The following is a 19665-nucleotide window of genomic DNA, read 5'->3' as shown; positions in this document are numbered from 1 at the left end:
CGATTGTAATTTCTCTATATCAAGACTTAGTGTAAATTAAAAAAAAAACACTATATATTTTGCTACCAACTGTTCAAACACCATTTCTATGATTCCGTTGCGGATAAGATATTCCATTAGTTTGGGGGTTCTCCTTTACGGAAGACGGACAAAAACCCACCAGTTAAAACCCCACCACTCAAAATTTTATAGAGTGGACAAAACCCCACCACTAAATTTTATACAGTGGACAAAACCCCACCACTAAATTTTACAGAGTGGACAAAACCCCACCACTTACCAATTATTGGGCAAGATTTGGTGAATTAAAATATATATAATATACAGTACACATTTTCACATTTTATTTTTTAATTTCAATATAACATTTGTGTAATACTGGTATTAGAGATTATACAAATAATTTACAAATTGTTAAATCAACATCAAAGAGTAGTCATTTATTTGAGACTGTGCCACATTTATGACTTTGAATTATCCATTATTTTAAGTTTCTTCAAAGTCATGTCTTTAATTTATTTATATAAAAAATAAACTACTTACTATTAATCAAGAATGTAGCACATTTTCATGATTTAATGATTAGAAAATAGCACATCCTTTACAGCTCTACTCCAAAGCATAGAGGCCGGACATTTTTTTTTAGTTTTTGACAAGCAATTTTGTTCTGTCTCTATATCAAGTGTACAAAGTAAAAAAACATATTCTGGTACCAACCATTCAAACACAATTTGTGTGTTTCCGTTGCAGATGAGAAATTCCATACTAGTAAGGTAAAAAGTCTTCGCATTATGGATATGATACTTGGAACTAGGTGGGCTGCAACTATATACCTTTTGCATATGAACGTCAGCACTACTTACTCTGCTTTGATATGTGGAATCAATCGGAACACCTCGGGCGACTTCAAGAATTCGCCTCGGATATAATACGGGATGCGCCATATTGACGGACTATATTCAAAATGGAGACGTATTTAACTTTATAATGTCATTACAATGATTGTTGTTGATAAAGTGCATGCCTGATAACCCCGACACACATAGATAAACCCAACACTTAGATAATTTAGTTGCTTTTAATTTTTTTTTCCCAAAATCATGCACACTGGCACTTTTTTTTATCACAGACAGTGTCTGTTGATCTTATCAAATTTTATAAACTAATGATGTGGTTATAAAACACAATAAACAAGATCAACAAGGAAAGGCGGTTAATATTAGAATTAAGTTTACACATACTGCTTAAAAACTTCTTTTTACTTAACTATTTTATAGGTAGTTAGCATTATCACCTTTTTTTCGCAAATTGAACAGGCCAGGGACCTAGTATAATATCAGACATTACAGGCTTGTTATAGTTTATGTCAGTCAAGTCTTATGTCTAATAGTTATTGCTCATATCCGATACAAAATTCAAGGTAACCATACGGCTATTTTAAGTGTAACGGATGAAAAATTCCCCCGAAGAGTCGTAAATTCTTTATGAAATATCTGAAAAAGGCTCATTTGGGTATATCAAAATTTTCATGTTTAGAAAAAAATTCACAATTTGGATATATCAAAATTTTCATGTTTAGAAAAAAATTCACAATTTGGATATCGTTTTCACAATTTCACTGTATTCATCATGTTAGGATAATGAAAAGCAACAAAAAATGGTCATATTGACTGTTAACATAATCTTCCCTTTTTTCTCACAGTTAAGTACTCATTTAATGATTATGAATCATCTCAATGTCAATTTGTTGATATCACATCAGAGTTTTTTTGTTTTCGTTTTATTTTCAAAACAACCTGCGGCTTTCTGAAGAGAAAAATAGATATGTTGCAAGATAAATCAGAAAAAGGGAAAATCTGAAATCAAATTCCAACAACTATGAATGGAATTTACCTACACATTTAATTAAATTATTAATTCAATTTAACATAAATGGTACATAGCATAAGTTATCTGCTGTTAAGCCATTGTTCTGGTGAAGAATGTGCACAGGGCATTTCAGTTGAAAAATATCATTTTGAGGGGGAAATGTCTGGGTTTTTTTTGGCTGTAAAATATAGGAAAATAATCACTGCACATAAGTAAGGTAGTAAACAAATACCAGCCAACATAAGTAAGGTAGTAAACAAATACCAGCCAAAAATACTTTAATTATATCTATTTTATTATTCTAATAATTAAATTATTTTGTGTGTAAATTTGTAGAAACATTATTAGTTTTCTATAAAGATTGTGGCTGATACTATGTCTCCTATAAGTTTAATCAGTAAAACACCTCTGGTTTATTGATAAATCATGCAAACTAAGAGGAGTTCTGAGTTCAAATCTCAGTAGGAGCAAGGATATTGGCTATAAAATCAAATCTGTTAAAGGATAAACATACATAAATGTTAAATTTTCAGATTACCTTTAGACCAATGTTTTAATAAACTTCAGAAATAATTGCTAGTAAAATTTTGCTATATGAACTACCATATTTGGAATATTTATTGATTAATTAATTTATTTATTTAAGATATAATATTGTTTTAGTACATGTTCATAGTGTTAAAGATCTTAAAAAATATATTAAGAATGTGGAGTGAGTAATAGGGAATTGATGATCACAGAATTTTATTTTATATGGGGAAGTCAAGGGCCTTTGGCTTGTCCATCTATAGACTAAACGTTTATATTTAAAAGGAAATCAAATAAAAAACAATTAAAAAATATATAAAAATTTCTTTCAATGAAATTTTCAGTGTCAGTTATAATAGGGTGCCACAACATTTACTGTAACTCAATGATAATAGGCTGGGTATTCAAATAATGGAACAATTGCATCTTATTTTTAGCTATTAAGACCTTTTCAACCCTTAAAATAAAGAAAAACTTATTTGGAAACTCATCACTTACTGCTGTAAAAAATGAATTAATTTTTTGTGAAGTACATTTTATTAAACATTCTGAAATATTTAGATATAATTAATACTTATATATGAAAATAGTCTGAATTAGTATTATACAAGTAACAACCAGATCAGGGTGTCATTGAACCTGAGGCCTTCCTATAACCCTGTCTATACAAAGTCTAGGATGCTCTACCAGCTGAGCTATCTGGTTAACTTGTAATTGTATTTTTTATATGATATATATATATTTTTTTACATGAATATATTACTTTTTCCTTTAATTTTCCTTTTTTTGTACATTACAGGTTACATGTACTAACTTTAACCCATTTTTAAATTTCATATCTTAAAGTGGAACTGATAATTACTGTATACATGACTGTAGATACTTTAGTTACAATGAAAGATTATTGAACTAAATTACACAGTTGATATTAAGCATTTTTTATAGTATCATTAAGGTGAAACAAGTCACATTATAAAATGCACCACTAAGCATGAAAGTTCCTCTCATGAAATCCTCTCAATCTTTATGAAAATTCTGTTAATTTACACATTATCTAAAACTTTATAGACAATTTATGAATATACAACTTTCCTGGACCTGTACAAGTACATATTTCATATAATGATCACTTGCAAAACAATGTTGAATAAGGTAAAACAAGAGGGCCATGATGGCCCTGAGGTCGCTCACCTGTATATAGCCCCCCCCCCCCCCCTGGGGGCCAATTTTTACCCAAGGGCTTTTATTTGAACAGACTTGGTAGACACCCATAAGAAGATGTTTCATGCTAAACATCTAAATTCTAGCTCATTGGGTTTTTTAAAAGAAGATTTTTTAAGTTTTTACTATACACATATAGTTAAAAACAATGACACCCCTGGGGCAGGGCAAGTTTTGACCCCCGGGCTTTTATTTGAACAAACTTTGTAGATATTTACTTAAAGATGTTTCATGTATAATATCTAAACTCAAGCTATTTGGGTTTTTTCAAAGAAGATTTTTAAGTTTTTGCTATACACATATAAGGAAAATCAATGACCCCCGGGGCGGGGCCAGTTTTGACCCCAGGGCTTTTATTTGAACATACTTGGTAGACACCCATTAGAACATGTTTCATGCTAAATATCTTAGCTCTAGCTCTTTGAGTTCTTTAAAAGAAGATTTTTAAGTTTTTACTATATGCATATAGGGAAAATCAATGACCCCCTGGGGCGGGGCAAATTTTGACCCCAGGGCTTTTATTTGAACAAACTTGGTAGACACTCATTAGAAGATGTTTCATGCTAAATATCTTAGCTCTAGCTCTTTGGGTTCTTTAAAAGAAGATTTTTTAAGTTTTTACTATATGCATATAGGGAAAATCTATGACCCCCTGGGACGGGGCCAATTTTGACCCCAGGGCTTTTATTTGAACAAACTTGGTAGTCATTCACTAGAAGATGTTTCATGCCAAATATCTAAGCTCTAGCTCTTACGGTTCTTTAAAAGAAGATTTTTTTAAGTTTTTATTATATGCATATAGGGAAAATCAATGACCCCCCGGGGCGGGGCCAATTTTGACCCCAGGGCTTTTATTTGAACAAAATTGGTAGACACTCACTAGAAGATATTTCATGTAAAATATCTTAGCTCTAGCTCTTTGGGTTCTTTAAAAGAAGATTTTTTAAGTTTTTACTATATGCATATAGGGAAAATCTATGACCCCCTGGGGCAGGGCCAATTTTGACCTCAGGGCTTTTATTTGAACAAACTTGGTAGACACTCATTAGAAGATGTTTCATGCTGAATATCTTAGCTCTAGCTCTTTGGGTTCTTTAAAAGAAGATTTTTTAAGTTTTTACTATATGCATATAGGGAAAATCAATGACATCCTGGGGCGGGGCCAATTTTGACCCCAGGGCTTTTATTTGAACAAACTTGGTAGACATTCACTAGAAGATGTTTCATGCCAAATATCTAAGCTCTAGCTTTTACAGTTCTTTAAAAGAAGATTTTTTAAGTTTTTACTATATGCATATAGGGAAAATCAATGACCCCCGGGCGGGGCTAATTTTGACCCCAGGGCTTTTATTTGAACAAACTTGGTAGACACTCATTAGAAGATGTTTCATGCCAAATATATAAGCTCTAGCTCTTACGGTTCTTTAAAAGAAGATATTTAAAGATTTTTCTTTCGGTTGCCATGGCAACCAGAGTTCTGCATGAAATGGAATTCTTTGAACAATCTTGATAGAGCTTCATACAAAGAGTATTCCTGCCAAGTTTCATTAACATTGGCCTTGCTGTATCATAGAAGATGTCCTTAGAATATTTAAAATGTGGACGGACGGCTCTTGACGTTTCAGCCTCAAAACCCTGGTCTTTTTGGCACCCTTTTTAAGTTTGATAAATATATAAAATAAATACATTATGAGTTATAATATCATATGTAACGTAACGCATACTTGCACACAATTACATTTATGATATAAAGAATATATTTTTTTGTCATAAAAATAGTGAATTTTCCCATAAAAAATAATTATTAAAATAATAATTTATATGAGTTCTGAGAGAATTATCAGCTATAAGTCTATATTTATTCATTTTTTTTTTGTTGTCAAAAAATTAAATACCATAAGACATTGATTAATTAAAATATTTTTTTATATTTATAAGAACAATTAGAAGTGTGAAAGAATTTGTTAAACACTGGTTAATTAATCAGTTAATAAGCACCTTTATAAGTGTGTTACTTATACTTCACTGTTTGTGCGATCATTTTCTTATAGTTTGATGTTGTTTTTTCTTATATGGATATGGATAAATAAATTGTGTCTAGTGCCTGTGAACTAGTGATGGTGCATGTTTATATTTTTTTCTGGTGCACAGAGGGGGCTATATCCTGGATTAGACCCCGTGGTCTAAACCAGGAGTATATATATGGTTTATTCCGTTTTCTTTAGTGTTTTATGTACAAGTTTTAGACCTGAAAAATACATAGGAGTCTAATCCAGGAGATTGCCCACAGAGGAGCATCCGAGTTCTCGAATGAATACTCATATAGATCTATGTCTATTGTATAGTTGATGTATAATTCATGTTAAAGACCTGGTTTTAATACCGGACTCATGTTCTCTTGCGCTTTTTCTTGTTCATGATTTAAATTTAAATCTTTTTTTCATTTCTTTCAATGCATATAACAAACAGCTGAGAGAACTCCGCCATCTTTGTTTACATCAATAATTAAAATCGGTGCTTCGCCGGGCCGTATAACAATTTGGTGTGTTCCTACACTTACATACGAGGTCAATCTCCGAACTTGACAGAGGTTGCCGAGTTGTTACGATTGATGTTGAATAAAAGCACTTAAATATTTTCTATACAATGGTATTAGTAATGATTTTCCCTTGTGGTAATGACTATTTTTACGCTTTGGTGATACAGCTAAAAACATTAAAACCAATCGTCTTAATTAATTTATGGATAAAGTATGCAAAAATGGCAGATCATTATTTTTGGACAAAACATGCATCATTGATAAGCAAGTGAAATCAGTTTGATATATTTATTTCATAAAGACAAGCAATATAGCTCTTACAATTGTAGTGTAACGCTCAGATCTGAATAACTCAATATGAATAAGTCAACACAATATCAAGTTTATAAACGTCAGATATATTATATTTATTATTCTATAAGATATAAAATATTATTCTATAAGATAAAACAATTGCTTAACCAATGTCTTTAATAATTTCACAATTCTTATACAAATACGTAAAACAATAAGAATCAATGTCAATTGCGTATTTAGCATAATTTAACCTAAGTGTGTGAGTCTGTTTTAACATCAAAAACTACACTGAATAACATAATATTTTGCTCACTTAAATAATATACGCCTAAGACTTAATAACTTCACAATTCATAAAGTATATATGCATTAATGGACAGCTAACAATTAAATAAACAATTGAGCCGTGTCATGACAAATCCAGCATAGTGCGTTTGTGACCAGCATGGATCGAGACCAGCCTGCGCTTCTGCGCAGTCTGATCAGGATCCATGCTGTTCACTATCAGTTTCTCTACTTGTAAAAGGGTTTGTAAGCGAACAGCATGGATCCTGATCAGACTGCGCGGATGGGCAGGCTGGTCTGGATCCATGCTGGTCGCAAATGCATTACGTTGGTTTTGTCATGACACGACTCAATTATGTTTGCACGATATAGGTACAAATCCCCGCTTAAGTGATGACAGGCCCATCAATTAACTAAATTAAGCATAGTGTCCGGTGACAGCTAATTATATTAAATATATATCCGCTTATGTATTGTTGACTAATAACAGGCTAATTTCCGTTATTCCACACAATAAATGTCATTTTGAGATAAAAATGATACGTTTCCAAATCAATGAATCCCATGATTAGGAATGAAAATCCAACCAGATTTATTTGGCAATGCTAAACAAGTAGTTACAAATTAAACAAATAATTAAACTTTTTTTTTTTAAGGAGTGACTTCTCCAAACTATAACGTTACACAATTCTTCTCAGAAAAAAATAAGCTTTTAAAAATAAACTAAAGATCAGAAATTTTACCAAATATCATTTGTTTTCAAATATAAAGATTAATAAAAATTTGACAAAACATCAAACAGTTTAAAATATAAAGATCACTACAAATTCGACAAAATATCATTCAGTTTAATCACTAGAAATTTGACCAAATACTAATAAGTTTAAAATAGAAAAAGATTATCATTAATGATATTATTGTAAGTTGAAAACACAACATTGCCTTATTATCTAAACTGGAGTTGCACTGGTTTTGTCTAGGTTTCTCATAAGTTAAAAATAAATATGTTTTTTAATTTCATTTATCATGTGCCTATATATTTATTTATAATGAGTCAAGTATAAATAACAATGTGGCCATACCACGTGACTTTTCGGGTACGGAACACGCCGATTTTTCACCCGATTCAGGTATGTTTTTTATTCATAACTTATTTATTACTCAACCGATTTTGATCAGATAAGGCGCAGAGTACCCGTAATTATATCAGCTATCCACGGTATATCAAAATTCTGAAAACCCCTGAATGGTTTTTGAGAACATTCGAGTACAGTTTTCTTTTCATAGCCTTGGCCGAGGGGAACGGTACACACTCATTTGTCATAACAAGTAATTTCTAGCAAGTCATATGTTTTTGACACTTTTTCATAGAAAAATACATGTTAAATCTGATATATTTACTATGTCCAATGTATCGAGTGAATGTAGTGATGTTTTAGCATATTTTCATAAAGTTATGTTGCAATGGTACGGAACACACTGTTATTTCAAAAGATACGGTACACACACATTTTCTGTCTTTGTAATAATTCTAAAATAAAATATATTAAAATTTAATTTAAATTATAATGTGACTGATTTTTTTTCATAGTTTTACATTTTATTGATTTAAACGAGAACCCAGGGACCTGTTTTGTAATGTATCATAATGGTTACTTTTAATGTTTATATGTATTTGTGCACTATATTTCAAGAGATCACGCTTAACATTTACAACCTCCATGTAATTGTCCTATTTAAAATCACCTAGGGTATGTTAAACACTGAATCAGGTAGTTGCGCTCTATAGAAAGAAAATGTTGTTATAAAATGCTATGTTTATTGTTGTTTATTGTTTTTTATTTATTTTAGTTTAAGTGAAGTAAGATATGTCTTTCTGCTTCATCCTGAAAAAATAAAACAAGGTCATGACCTAAATCGCTGAAAAGTATCATTACTTGATAGCAATTTATATATATTTATATTTTTTTAATAATAAGCAAGTTATTAGGTACAATTTTGCAATATCATGGTCATGTTTAATTAAATCAATTCACAGAAGGCGCTGAATTTGTTTGGGTCTCAGAATGTCAGAAAGGTGAAGGCTGTGAGATTGTAAACCAATTTGTTTTTGTATAGTTCCACCAATGTTGTTTCAAGTGTCATAACTGTAGTAAATTGGCTATAAGGCTTATTGCAACACTGATATGTAATTCATTGTTTATTTGGCTTAAACAATTAAAAACAAAGACAAAAAAACATGAGTTGCCTAAACTTGGATTTGAACTCAGGACATCTATCTTCCTAAACGAACGTGTAACCCTTCGACCACGGGGAAATTATAAGATAACAGCCTGAAGAAAACCATATCATTGTAAATTAGGGTTTGTAACCCTTATTAATTTCGTTTGACACTGATGTAAATAATCATGGAGCTTAATATTACTTGTATATCTGTAAAGAATTACACATTATTTGAAATCTTTGACCAATCGGGAACTACTTTTTCTTCTCCCGAGAAGGCTTGAGTCATTTGACAATCTTAACACAGTGATCCCCCCTTATTTTTTCAGCGTAAGAGAACATATAAAGGTAAGTAACCGCTTCCAGGGGTTTGGACTACTTTCTTATTTTACAAATAAGCATATCAGAGCCTGAAATTTCGCTACCATTTTTTGTTTGGTCTGACGACCCAAACAAATAAAAATGTAGTCGCCATTGCTTAAATTTTTAATGTTTAAAGGCATGAAGCTTTAAAAATAACTTTTAATTCATGTAATTAGGTCAGTTTTGGTTTGGTTTCACGGCTCATAAAACTGACATTATCATGTGGCGACTTTCGAGTTTTACAAGTGCCCCTTTGGGTATAAATAAAGGAACGAACGGGCACCTGAGTAAAACGACCGACATTCTGTACTGTAGTAAGAAAACTTTCTCACATAAAAAAATCGAAACATCGAAGTCACTTGTAGTCTCGTATACCTACTTCATGTAGTATATAAAACAGAACGCAGCCTCCAAAATCCATAGCATTTGATTGACAAAATGGGTATTATTAAAATATCATTTTATTTTTAACACAAACACGCAAGCACATATATCCATGAACTCGAGTGTTAAATGCATCTTGAAATGAAAGTCCAAGATAGGCATAATTTTACCAAATTTCCTAACATGTATATCCTTACATGTACACGTATATGTAACAAGGTTACCTTGTATAAACTACGTTACGTTATATAACAGGCCTTGTTCCCATATGGGTTCTTCAAATTATCAAATTATTAATTTTGATTGCACGTAAAACTGCGAAATATATTTGTCCATATGTAGATAATTTGATAATTTAGATACATGTATGCAGTTAGTTTGGGACCCTGGCAGATGATTCATACCAAATATCATGTGGCCGAAAAAAACTTTAAACTTTCCGTGATTTAAAAAAATCCACTTACATCAAAACCAGCGTTTTTTCTCCAAATTCGATTATTTAAACAACATTTTGCAAGGAACATAAATTTCCAACTTATTCGTAACTTCTAATTGTTTGTTAATATATTCATACTACGTTTAGACAGTCATTTATATATTCGAACAAACAAATTAAATGAAATAATAATCGCACATAACAGATGTCCTTGAATTTCACAATTCGTTTTATAATCCAAAAGAATATACCTAATTGTTTCAAATGAAAATCAAAACAAAACAAAATTTTTGAATGTCTCCGTATCCCTCCCTAAAATTTTAACATTTTATAGCCAAATATTAATTGCTCAAACATATAAAATCGAATTTTGCGCGCACGTACTCTCAAAAATGTTCTTTTATTTTTTTTGAATAATCCTGTTTACATCAAAACTGTAGGCATAATGATACTTTTGCAAAACAAGGTCCCAGGGTTCTCGTTTAAATTAATAAAATGTATAACTATGAAAAAATCAGTCACATTATAATTTAAATTATTTTTTTTTATATATTTTATTTTAGAATTGTTTCAAAGACAGAAATTGTGTGTGTAACCGTATCTTTTGAAATAACAGTGTGTTCCGTATCATTTCAACATAACTTTATGAAAATATGCTAAAACATCACTACATTCACTCGATACATTGGACATAGTAAATATATCAGATTTAACATGTATTTTTGTATGAAATTGTGTCAAAAAACATATGACTTGCTAGAAATCGCCTGTTATGCCAAATGAGTGTGTACCGTTCCCCTCGGCCCAGGCTATGAAAAGAAAACTGTACTCGAATGTTCTCAAAAACCATTCAGGGGTTTTCAGAATTTTGATTTACCGTGGATAACTGATATAATTACGGGTACTCTGCGCCTTATCTGATCAAAATCGGTTGAGTAATAAATAAGTTATGAATAAAAAACATACCTGAATCGGGTGAAAAAACGGCGTGTTCCGTACCCGAAAAGTCATGTGGTATGGCCACATTGAATAAAGTCTAACAAAGTTACGGCTCAAACTGAAATTATGCAGCGTGACACTTTCTATTTTTAAATAACAAAGGGCAATAACTCCTCAACAATGTGTTGGATCATGATGGCATTTTAAACAAAATTCCGTCTCATTTCAAATAACAATCTGAACAACTGGTTGTAAGATATTGATCACAACAGGAAAATGGACAGAAAGATGGACAATATCCACCCTTACAATATCATCTTTCCCATAAAAAGATCTTGAATTTACACATTTTTTACACTTAGACGAAGTATCTTCAAGCATGAACATTGCATTGTGTTCTAATATCACAGAATATCATATTATCTGCCATTCAAGATTCATTATCTTGGACAAAAAGCATTTCATTCTTTCCTAATCCAGCTTCTTCATATGTTATTGGTTCAGGATATTCACTTGTTGGTTCACATGGTAATGTCTTTCTCAGGAAGTTTGTAACAATGTGGACAATCATCTGGACAATCTTCATGACAGAATGTGAAATAATACAGATACTGAAATATATAAAACAACAAAACATTATACCACATTTCAGGTAAAGGAAGTGAAATAAACAACTACGGGGATATAATGGCTCTTAATGTCATGCCTGAAAACAATGGTCAAACATGGTCATAATTCTCATAATGCCAAAGTAATTTATTGTAACTATCATGTTTAAGGTGATCAAAGAAAAAATTTGTTTACTTAACCCTAAGAGAATTCGAGTATGAAAAATATTAAAGACAATAACTTCAAAAGTAAGTATAATAGAGAACATACATATACAGTACTTTAAATTCAGATCAGTTCATGTGCATATGAATATACCAGATTTCAAATCAAACAAATAAAATTTGAATTTTCTATTAAATTTGAACCAAAGTTTGATAGAACTGATATCATGAAAATCTCATATTATTCTAGGTAATTAAATATATGAGAGATGATTTTTAGCAAAAAGTGAAAATAAATTTACTTTTAATGACCGAGACTTCAAAAACAGCCTCTCTATTCTTGTTCCATTAGGTGTTTTAGAACAACACAAACAGATTCAGCATGACCATTCTCAGGTTCTGGAGGAATTTCATTCTTTAGCTCCTCCTTGCGGTTTTCTTTCCTGAAAATACAGTACACATAAACTAGTTATAAATTAGCACTGCCACAGTACTGGATCAGATACTCCATGCATGCTGAGGGTTTTTAATTTTTTATCTCAGGCAACAGATGTGCTTATTAAAACAACTGATTTGGCTATGGGTCTAGGGGTATATTTTAATCGACAAAAAAAACAAGAGGGCCATGATGGCCCTCAGGTCGCTCACCTGTATATAGGCCCCCCACCCCCGGGCCAATTTTTACCCAAGGGCTTTTATTTGTTTATTTGAACAGACTTGGTACACACCCATAAGAAGATGTTTCATGCTAAACATCTAAGTTCTAGCTCATTGGCTTTTTTAAAAGAAGATTTTTAAAGTTTTTACTATACACATATAGTTTAAAACAATGTCACCCCTGGGGCAGGGCCAGTTTTGACCCCCGGGCGTTTATTTGATCAAACTTTGTAGATATTTACTTAAAGATGTTTCATGCTTAATATCTAAACTCTAGCTATTTGGGTTTTTCCAAAGAAGATTTTTAAGTTTTTGCTATACACATATAAGGAAAATCAATGACATCCCCCCCCCCCGGGCGGGGCCAGTTTTGACCCCAGGGCTTTTATTTGAACATACTTGGTAGACACCCATTAGAACATGTTTCATGCTGAATATCTTAGCTCTAGCTCTTTGAGTTCTTTAAAAGAAAATTTTTTAAGTTTTTACTATATGCATATAGGGAAAATCAATGACCCCCTGGGGCGGGGCCAATTTTGACCCCAGAGCTTTTATTTGAACAAACTTGGTAGACACTCATTAGAAATGTTTCATGCTAAATATCTTAGCTCTAGCTCTTTGGGTTCTTTAAAAGAAGATTTTTTAAGTTTTTACTATATGCATATAGGGAAAATCTATGACCCCCTGGGGCAGGGTCAATTTTGACCCCAGGGCTTTTATTTGAACAAACTTGGTAGACATTCACTAGAAGATGTTTCATGCCAAATATCTAAGCTCTAGCTCTTTGCGTTCTTTAAAAGAAGATATTTAAAGTTTTTTTCTTTCGGTTGCCATGGCAACCAGAGTTCTGCATGGAATTAAATTCTTTGAACAATTTTTAAAGGTGACCACCAAAGGAACATTCCTGTGAAGTTTGGATGAAATTTGCTGAGTGGTTTATGAGGAGATGTCATTTGAAGCAAAGGTTTACGGACGGACGCTGGACGAAAAGCGATCACAAAAGCTCACCCTCTCACTTTGTGACAGGTGAGCTAAAAATCAAAAGACACTTTATATAACATTTATCATCTACATGCTAATAAAACGTACATACAACTGAATACATGAAATTAAGTCCATCAAACTTAACCAAGGGAAAGAACTCACATAATATTACTAGAACAAGAAAAAGTTATCTTCTAAAGCATCTTTATAAAAAAAAAATGAACATATCGTAAATATAAAAAAAAATGTAGTCAACATTTCAAAAATGGACTTTCACCAACAGCCCCACCATCTAAATGTTTCTTTATTTTCCTAAGAAGATAATCCGCTCTTGTTTTTAATTGTTTTGCTTGTGGAGTTTTACCTCCGTCTGGTAAAATCTGAAATAATGAAAACATCTCTTGTCAATAACTGGTGTTTTTTTTCAAAATAAATGCTACACGGTCTAAAACAAGAGACCTGGCAGACTTATACTTCTATAAGTGCAGGCTGACAAGATGAACGCTCAATACTGCTGGGTGCTCTGTTAATATATTAAGCATTTGATCTGGAAATTTAATCAAAGCAATCTATTATCAACAGAGCCAGTCAGTTAACTGGATACAATCATCATGCTAAGTAAAGATATAAGGTAGGATTGTGCTGAAGTATGAAATCAGCAAATAAATCATAGAATTTACATAACAATAATATGCCAAGCTGCAATGACTTACAATAATTCAAGTATGTTGTGGCTATTATATTCCTATGTTTATATGTCACCATTTCTTCATGTCGCTCAATCATGACTTGTTATGAAAACTTTGTATTCTTCAACAAAATTAAAATACAATTTAAATCTTATCAGAAAGATAGAAACATGTTTAACTCAGAAATAAAAAGAGCCGTGTCACGACAAAACCAACAAAGTGGGTTTGCGACCAGCATGGATCCAGACCAGCCTGCGCATCTGCGCAGTCTGATCAGGATTCATGCTGTTCACTGTCAGTTTCTCTACTTTTTATAGGGTTTGTAAGCAAACAGCATAAATCCTGATCAAACTGCGCAACTGCGCAGGCTGGTCTGGATCCATGCTGGTCGTAAACTTATTATGTTGGTTTTGTCATGGCGCGGCTCAAATATCAAACCGAGAGAGAGAAGATAAATACCTTATCATACAAGCCAAGCTCTTGGTCCATTTTGATTTTTTCCCAGTTACCCATACCATACTCATATATACCCTTGAGAAGGTTTGAGTCATCCTCAACGTCCCAATTACAGTCATACTGTTCCTTCTTAGTATGGAAGTCTATACGGAACCTACATAATACATGCATACTTTACTATAATAACTCTGATAAAACTTTACATTTGAATACTTTACAATAAAGTCATTGACATCTCAATAAAAAAATATATTAGAAATGGTCCAATATTCATTCATTCATTCGTTAAAAAACTTTGGAAGATATTAAAGTTCTTATGGTATCATTAACAAACTTAATAAATATCATTATGTTAATAAATATTTGCAAAGACAATATGCATAATTATCAAAATGATTACATTTAAGTTTCATTTCAAATAAGGAGGCGATACTTTGATGACAATCTTCATTGTTATTTTTTCAATGCAAAAAGGGGTAGATCTGTAACTATTTATAGTCAAAATACTTTTTGTTTACACATCCTTTACTGTTAGTATTTTTATTCCAGACACCTCCTAGAACTTACTTTTTACGTTCTGTTTTGGTTTTAGGTATATATCTGACTAAGGGTTCCAGTTCAGCATTGGCTTTCAGGATGGATTGAAAGTTGACATTTACACTTCCAATTTTACATAGGATTCTTGGAGATCCTTTCTTGTTGCCTGTCCCTGAAGTAATAAAAGACTTGTGTCTTTACATAATATAACCAAACACATTATCTTGGTAACCTTTTATGAAAAGTACAAACATACAATGATAGCACACTGATCAATATATAATGTAAACAGTGGATCAACATTGTATATATCATTATATTGTTTGACACAATAATGTATAATCATGTTATGGACGAGGAGCGAAATGCTTAAGTGTAAAAAATATAAACCTTTGTTCCGACAAATTTGAGAAAGATACTAATGTGTAAACAGCATACATAACATATAAGTCTTAAACTCTCTCTTGGTCAATACTGACATCTTAAACAGTCACTATTTACTTACATCTTACACAATTTCACAAACAAAATTATGTTAATTCTCTAAATATTTGCTGTTTCTAACATATTTCGAGACTCACCTTCTGGATTCTCCTGTTCCTGTTTTTTGGCATTTGAGCGGTTCTGCCAACTTTCTCAGATCAAATTCTGACTGTCCGAGTTTTGCGTCACAAGCAATATCAATTAACCTGTAAAACATAGCCAAACATTATAATATAGCTTTACATAACCATATATATATATAGATGTTCTAAAGAAACAAAAAACAACTATGAATTTTTCCAGTAATACTAAAACTCTTAAATGCGCATGGCATTCCTTCCAATGTGATTCAAAAATCTATTATACTTCAATGCAAACTAGAACTATCATTAAATGTGATTAATACCCTCCCCCTCCCCCCCAAGACTGCTTCAGAAATGAGAAAGTTACTAGTAACAGAATACCTTGCTAAAGAATTAAAATAGAGTTATGGTTGTGGGCAATTATAGATAGTTGTGGTTCTTGTATGTTGCATTTCCTTTTAATGTGGTTGACCAATGATGAAGTTTTATTGAATTACTCTGTAATAAGGCCAGAAAGAGTTACGCTTCTTGAGCACTGCACTTCCTCTCATTTGGCTTGACCATTGTATGAAGTTGCATTGAATTCTAAACATTAGTTTTTAAGTTATAATTCAGACAAGGAAAAGGAAATAAGGGCAATAACTCTAAAAATACTAAAGATGGAGGTATGGTTATAGTACACTGCAGTTCCTCTCATTTCCCTTGACCATTGTATGAAGTTGTATTAAATTCCAAGATTAATTGAGTCAAGAAAGAGTTATGGTTTCTGTGCACTGCGCTTCCTCTCAATATATTTGACCATTGTATGAAATTGTATTGAATAGTAGTTTTCAAGTTATGCTCTGGACAAGAAAAAAGCAATGGAAAGGTAAACAAGAGCACCGCTAGGCAGAGCATTATATGCCCGAAAGTTTTTTTTTTTTTTTAGTAAGGATGAAACATTCATTAGACATGGGAATTAGCTGTTCATCTTATAAAATTTTACAGATGTAGGTTGATTAATATTTAAGTCATTAATAATGACCTTAACCTTTGACCTTGTGACCCTAAAATCAATAGGGGTATTTTACCTTATATGGACAATCATCCTATGAAGTTTGAATATGTGGGTCAAATGGAACTTAAGTTATGCTCCGGAAACTGTTTTCAGTATCAAAGTAATAGTGATCTTGACCTTTGACCTTTTGACCCCAAAATCAATAGGGGTCTTCTACTTAATATGGACAATCAACTTATGAAGTTTGAACATTGTGGGTCAAATGGAACTTAAATTATGCTCTGGGAAACTGATTTCTGTATCAAGGTAATAGTGACCTTGACCTTTGACCTTGTGACCCCAAAATCAATAGGGGTCTTCTACCCAATATAAACAATCATCCTATGAAGTTTGAACATTGTGGGTCAAATGGAACTTAAGTTATGCTCCAGAAACTGTTTTCAGTTTAAAGGTAATAGTGACCTTGACCTTTGACCTTGTGACCCCAAAATCAATAAGAGTCTTCTTCCCAATATGGACAATCATCCTATGAAGTTTGAACATTGTGGGCCAAATGGAACTTAAGTTATGCTCCAGAAACCAAATTGCTAACGGACGAATTGCTAACGGACGGAAACTGTTTTCAGTATCAAGGTAATAGTGACCTTTACCTTTAACCTTTTGACCCAAAAATCAATTGTGGTCTTCTACCCAATATGGACAATCATCCTTTTAAGTTTGATAATTGTGGGTCAAATGGAACTTACGTTATGCTCCGGAAATTGTTATTAAGTTTTAAGGTAATAGTGACCTTGACCTTGAACCTTTTGACCCCAAAATCAATAGGGGTCTTCTACCTAATATGGACAATAATCCTATGAAGTTTGAACATTGTGAGACAGATGGAACTTAAGTTATGCTCCGGAAACCAAAGTGCTAACAGACGGAAACTGTTTTCAGTATCAAGGTAATAGTGACTTGACCTGACCTTTTGACCCCAAAATCAATAGGGGTCATCTACCCAATATGGACAATAATCCTATGAAGTTTGAACATTGGGGGCCAAATGGAACTTAAGTTATGCTCCGGAAACCAAATAGCTAACAGACAAATTGCTAACGGACGGACGCCAGGGGGTATAACATAATATGCCCTTTCGGGCATATAAAAAGGGCAATAACTCTATAAATACTGATAGAGTGATGGTTCTTGTACACTGCACTTCCTTTTATTGTGCTTGACCATTGTATGAAATTGTTTTCAATTCCAACCATTACTTTTCAAGTTATGCTCCGGACAAGGAATAGTAACAAAGGGCAATAACTCTGTAATAAGTCAAGAGAGTTATGGTTCTTGTACACTGCACTTCCTCTTTATGTGCTTGATGATTGTATGAAGTCATATTGAATTCCAACCATTAGTCTTCATGTTATGCTTCAGACAAAAAAAAGCAATGGAAAGGTAACAAAGGGCAATATCTCTGTAATTACTTCAGATAGAGTTATGGTTCTTGTGCACTGCACTTCCTCTTATTGTGCTTGACCATTGTATGAAGTTGTTTTGAATTTTAACCAGTACTTTTCAAGTTATGCTCCGGACAAGGAAAAGTAACAAAAGGCAATAACTCTGTAATTAGTCAATATAGAGTTATGGTTCTTATTCACTGCACTTCCTCTCAATATGCTTGACCATTGTATGTAGTTATATTGAATTCCAATCAGTAGTCTTCAAGTTATGGACAAGGAAAATGCAACGGACGTCTGGACCGACAAAAAGCAACTCCTATATACTCCCCCAAACTTCGTTTCGGGGGTTTAATAATTCAATGAAGTAATTCTAAATGAATAAATTCATCCAATTGTAGGTAGTTTGCTAATCTATCATTATTCACAGCATAAAAATTTGAATTCTCAATGAAACCTACAAATAGTAAAACTTACAAGAGGTGGCATTCTCTGTTGAAGATACTGGAATTCTTCCAAGTTGCACAGCTGGGGTTGCTGTAATCCCTGCAGACCTTGTAAACCCTGTAATCAATTGAAATCATTAACATAAATAAAGATGAGGAATATATTAAATAGGTTTTGGACACAGAAAGTACACCTTTTGTAGTTTCAGAGTTATGTCCCTGGAAAAAGTTCAAAGTGCAATAATTCCAAAATTAGGCAAGGCAGAGTTACTGTTCTTTGCACTGCACTTCTAATCAATGTGATCTATCAACCTCAAAGTTTCTTGATGATATCTCTTATGATTTCCGAGTTATGTCCCCGAACAATTTCAAAAAGCAAAAATAAACTAAGGGCAATAACTCCAGAATAAGGCAAGGCAGAATTATGATTCTTGTGCACTACAAGATTTTTCTAAAAGGGGAGATAATTCAAAAATGAGGCTTAACAGAGTTATGGTTCTTTTGCACTGCACCTCTACTCAGTGAGATCTATCTACCTACAATGTTTCATCTTGATATCTCTTATAGTTTTAAAGTTATGTTCCGGACAAAGTTCAAAGTGTCACTGTATGAAGTTTCAACAAATTATCTCCAAGGGTTTTCAAGTAATGCTCCGGACAAGACAACGGACAGACAGACGGACAAGGCGCCGACTATATGCTCCCCCGAAATTTTTCAGGGAGCATAAAAAATTGGTTGGGTTAATATAAACACAGTTAACATAATAATGTTAACTTTCCAGTTTTTATTGCTGATGGAAGACCTGGAAGAAGTATAAATTTACTGTGGCGATGCTAACACCACCACAACCATAAGGGATTAGCTTTTACCACCAGACATACATGCTAGGTGACCAGGCTCTATACTGTTGGTTGCTCAAGACAACTTTTGTATTTGAGACACGTCATGACAAAACCAACATAATGTGCGTTTGCGACCAGCATGAATCCAGACCAGCCTGGGCATTCGCGCAGTCTGATCAGGATCCATGCTGT

At 32.7% G+C, this 19665-nt stretch overlaps 1 protein-coding gene across 1 annotated transcript; it reads right to left on the bottom strand.

Moving 5' to 3' along the window:
- Positions 1–11145: 11145 nt before the first annotated feature.
- LOC132744888 (chromodomain-helicase-DNA-binding protein 1-like) lies at positions 11146–19483 on the bottom strand. The gene is made up of 8 exons (XM_060733681.1): positions 19455–19483; positions 18663–18749; positions 15762–15869; positions 15211–15375; positions 14647–14797; positions 13788–13878; positions 12160–12300; positions 11146–11695 (listed from the first exon to the last, which is right to left on the bottom strand). The coding sequence occupies exons 1-7, from the start codon at positions 19481–19483 to the stop codon at positions 12275–12277; spliced, it is 657 nt and encodes a 218-aa protein (XP_060589664.1). The 3' UTR covers positions 11146–11695; positions 12160–12274.
- Positions 19484–19665: the final 182 nt, after the last annotated feature.

The sequence above is a fragment of the Ruditapes philippinarum genome, unplaced genomic scaffold (genome assembly GCF_026571515.1).
Source record: "Ruditapes philippinarum isolate M1 unplaced genomic scaffold, ASM2657151v2 ctg2706_1_1_1_1, whole genome shotgun sequence".
In the NCBI taxonomy this organism is placed as follows: Eukaryota; Metazoa; Mollusca; class Bivalvia; order Venerida; family Veneridae; genus Ruditapes; species Ruditapes philippinarum.
This window is presented reverse-complemented; position numbering and strand designations above follow the sequence as displayed.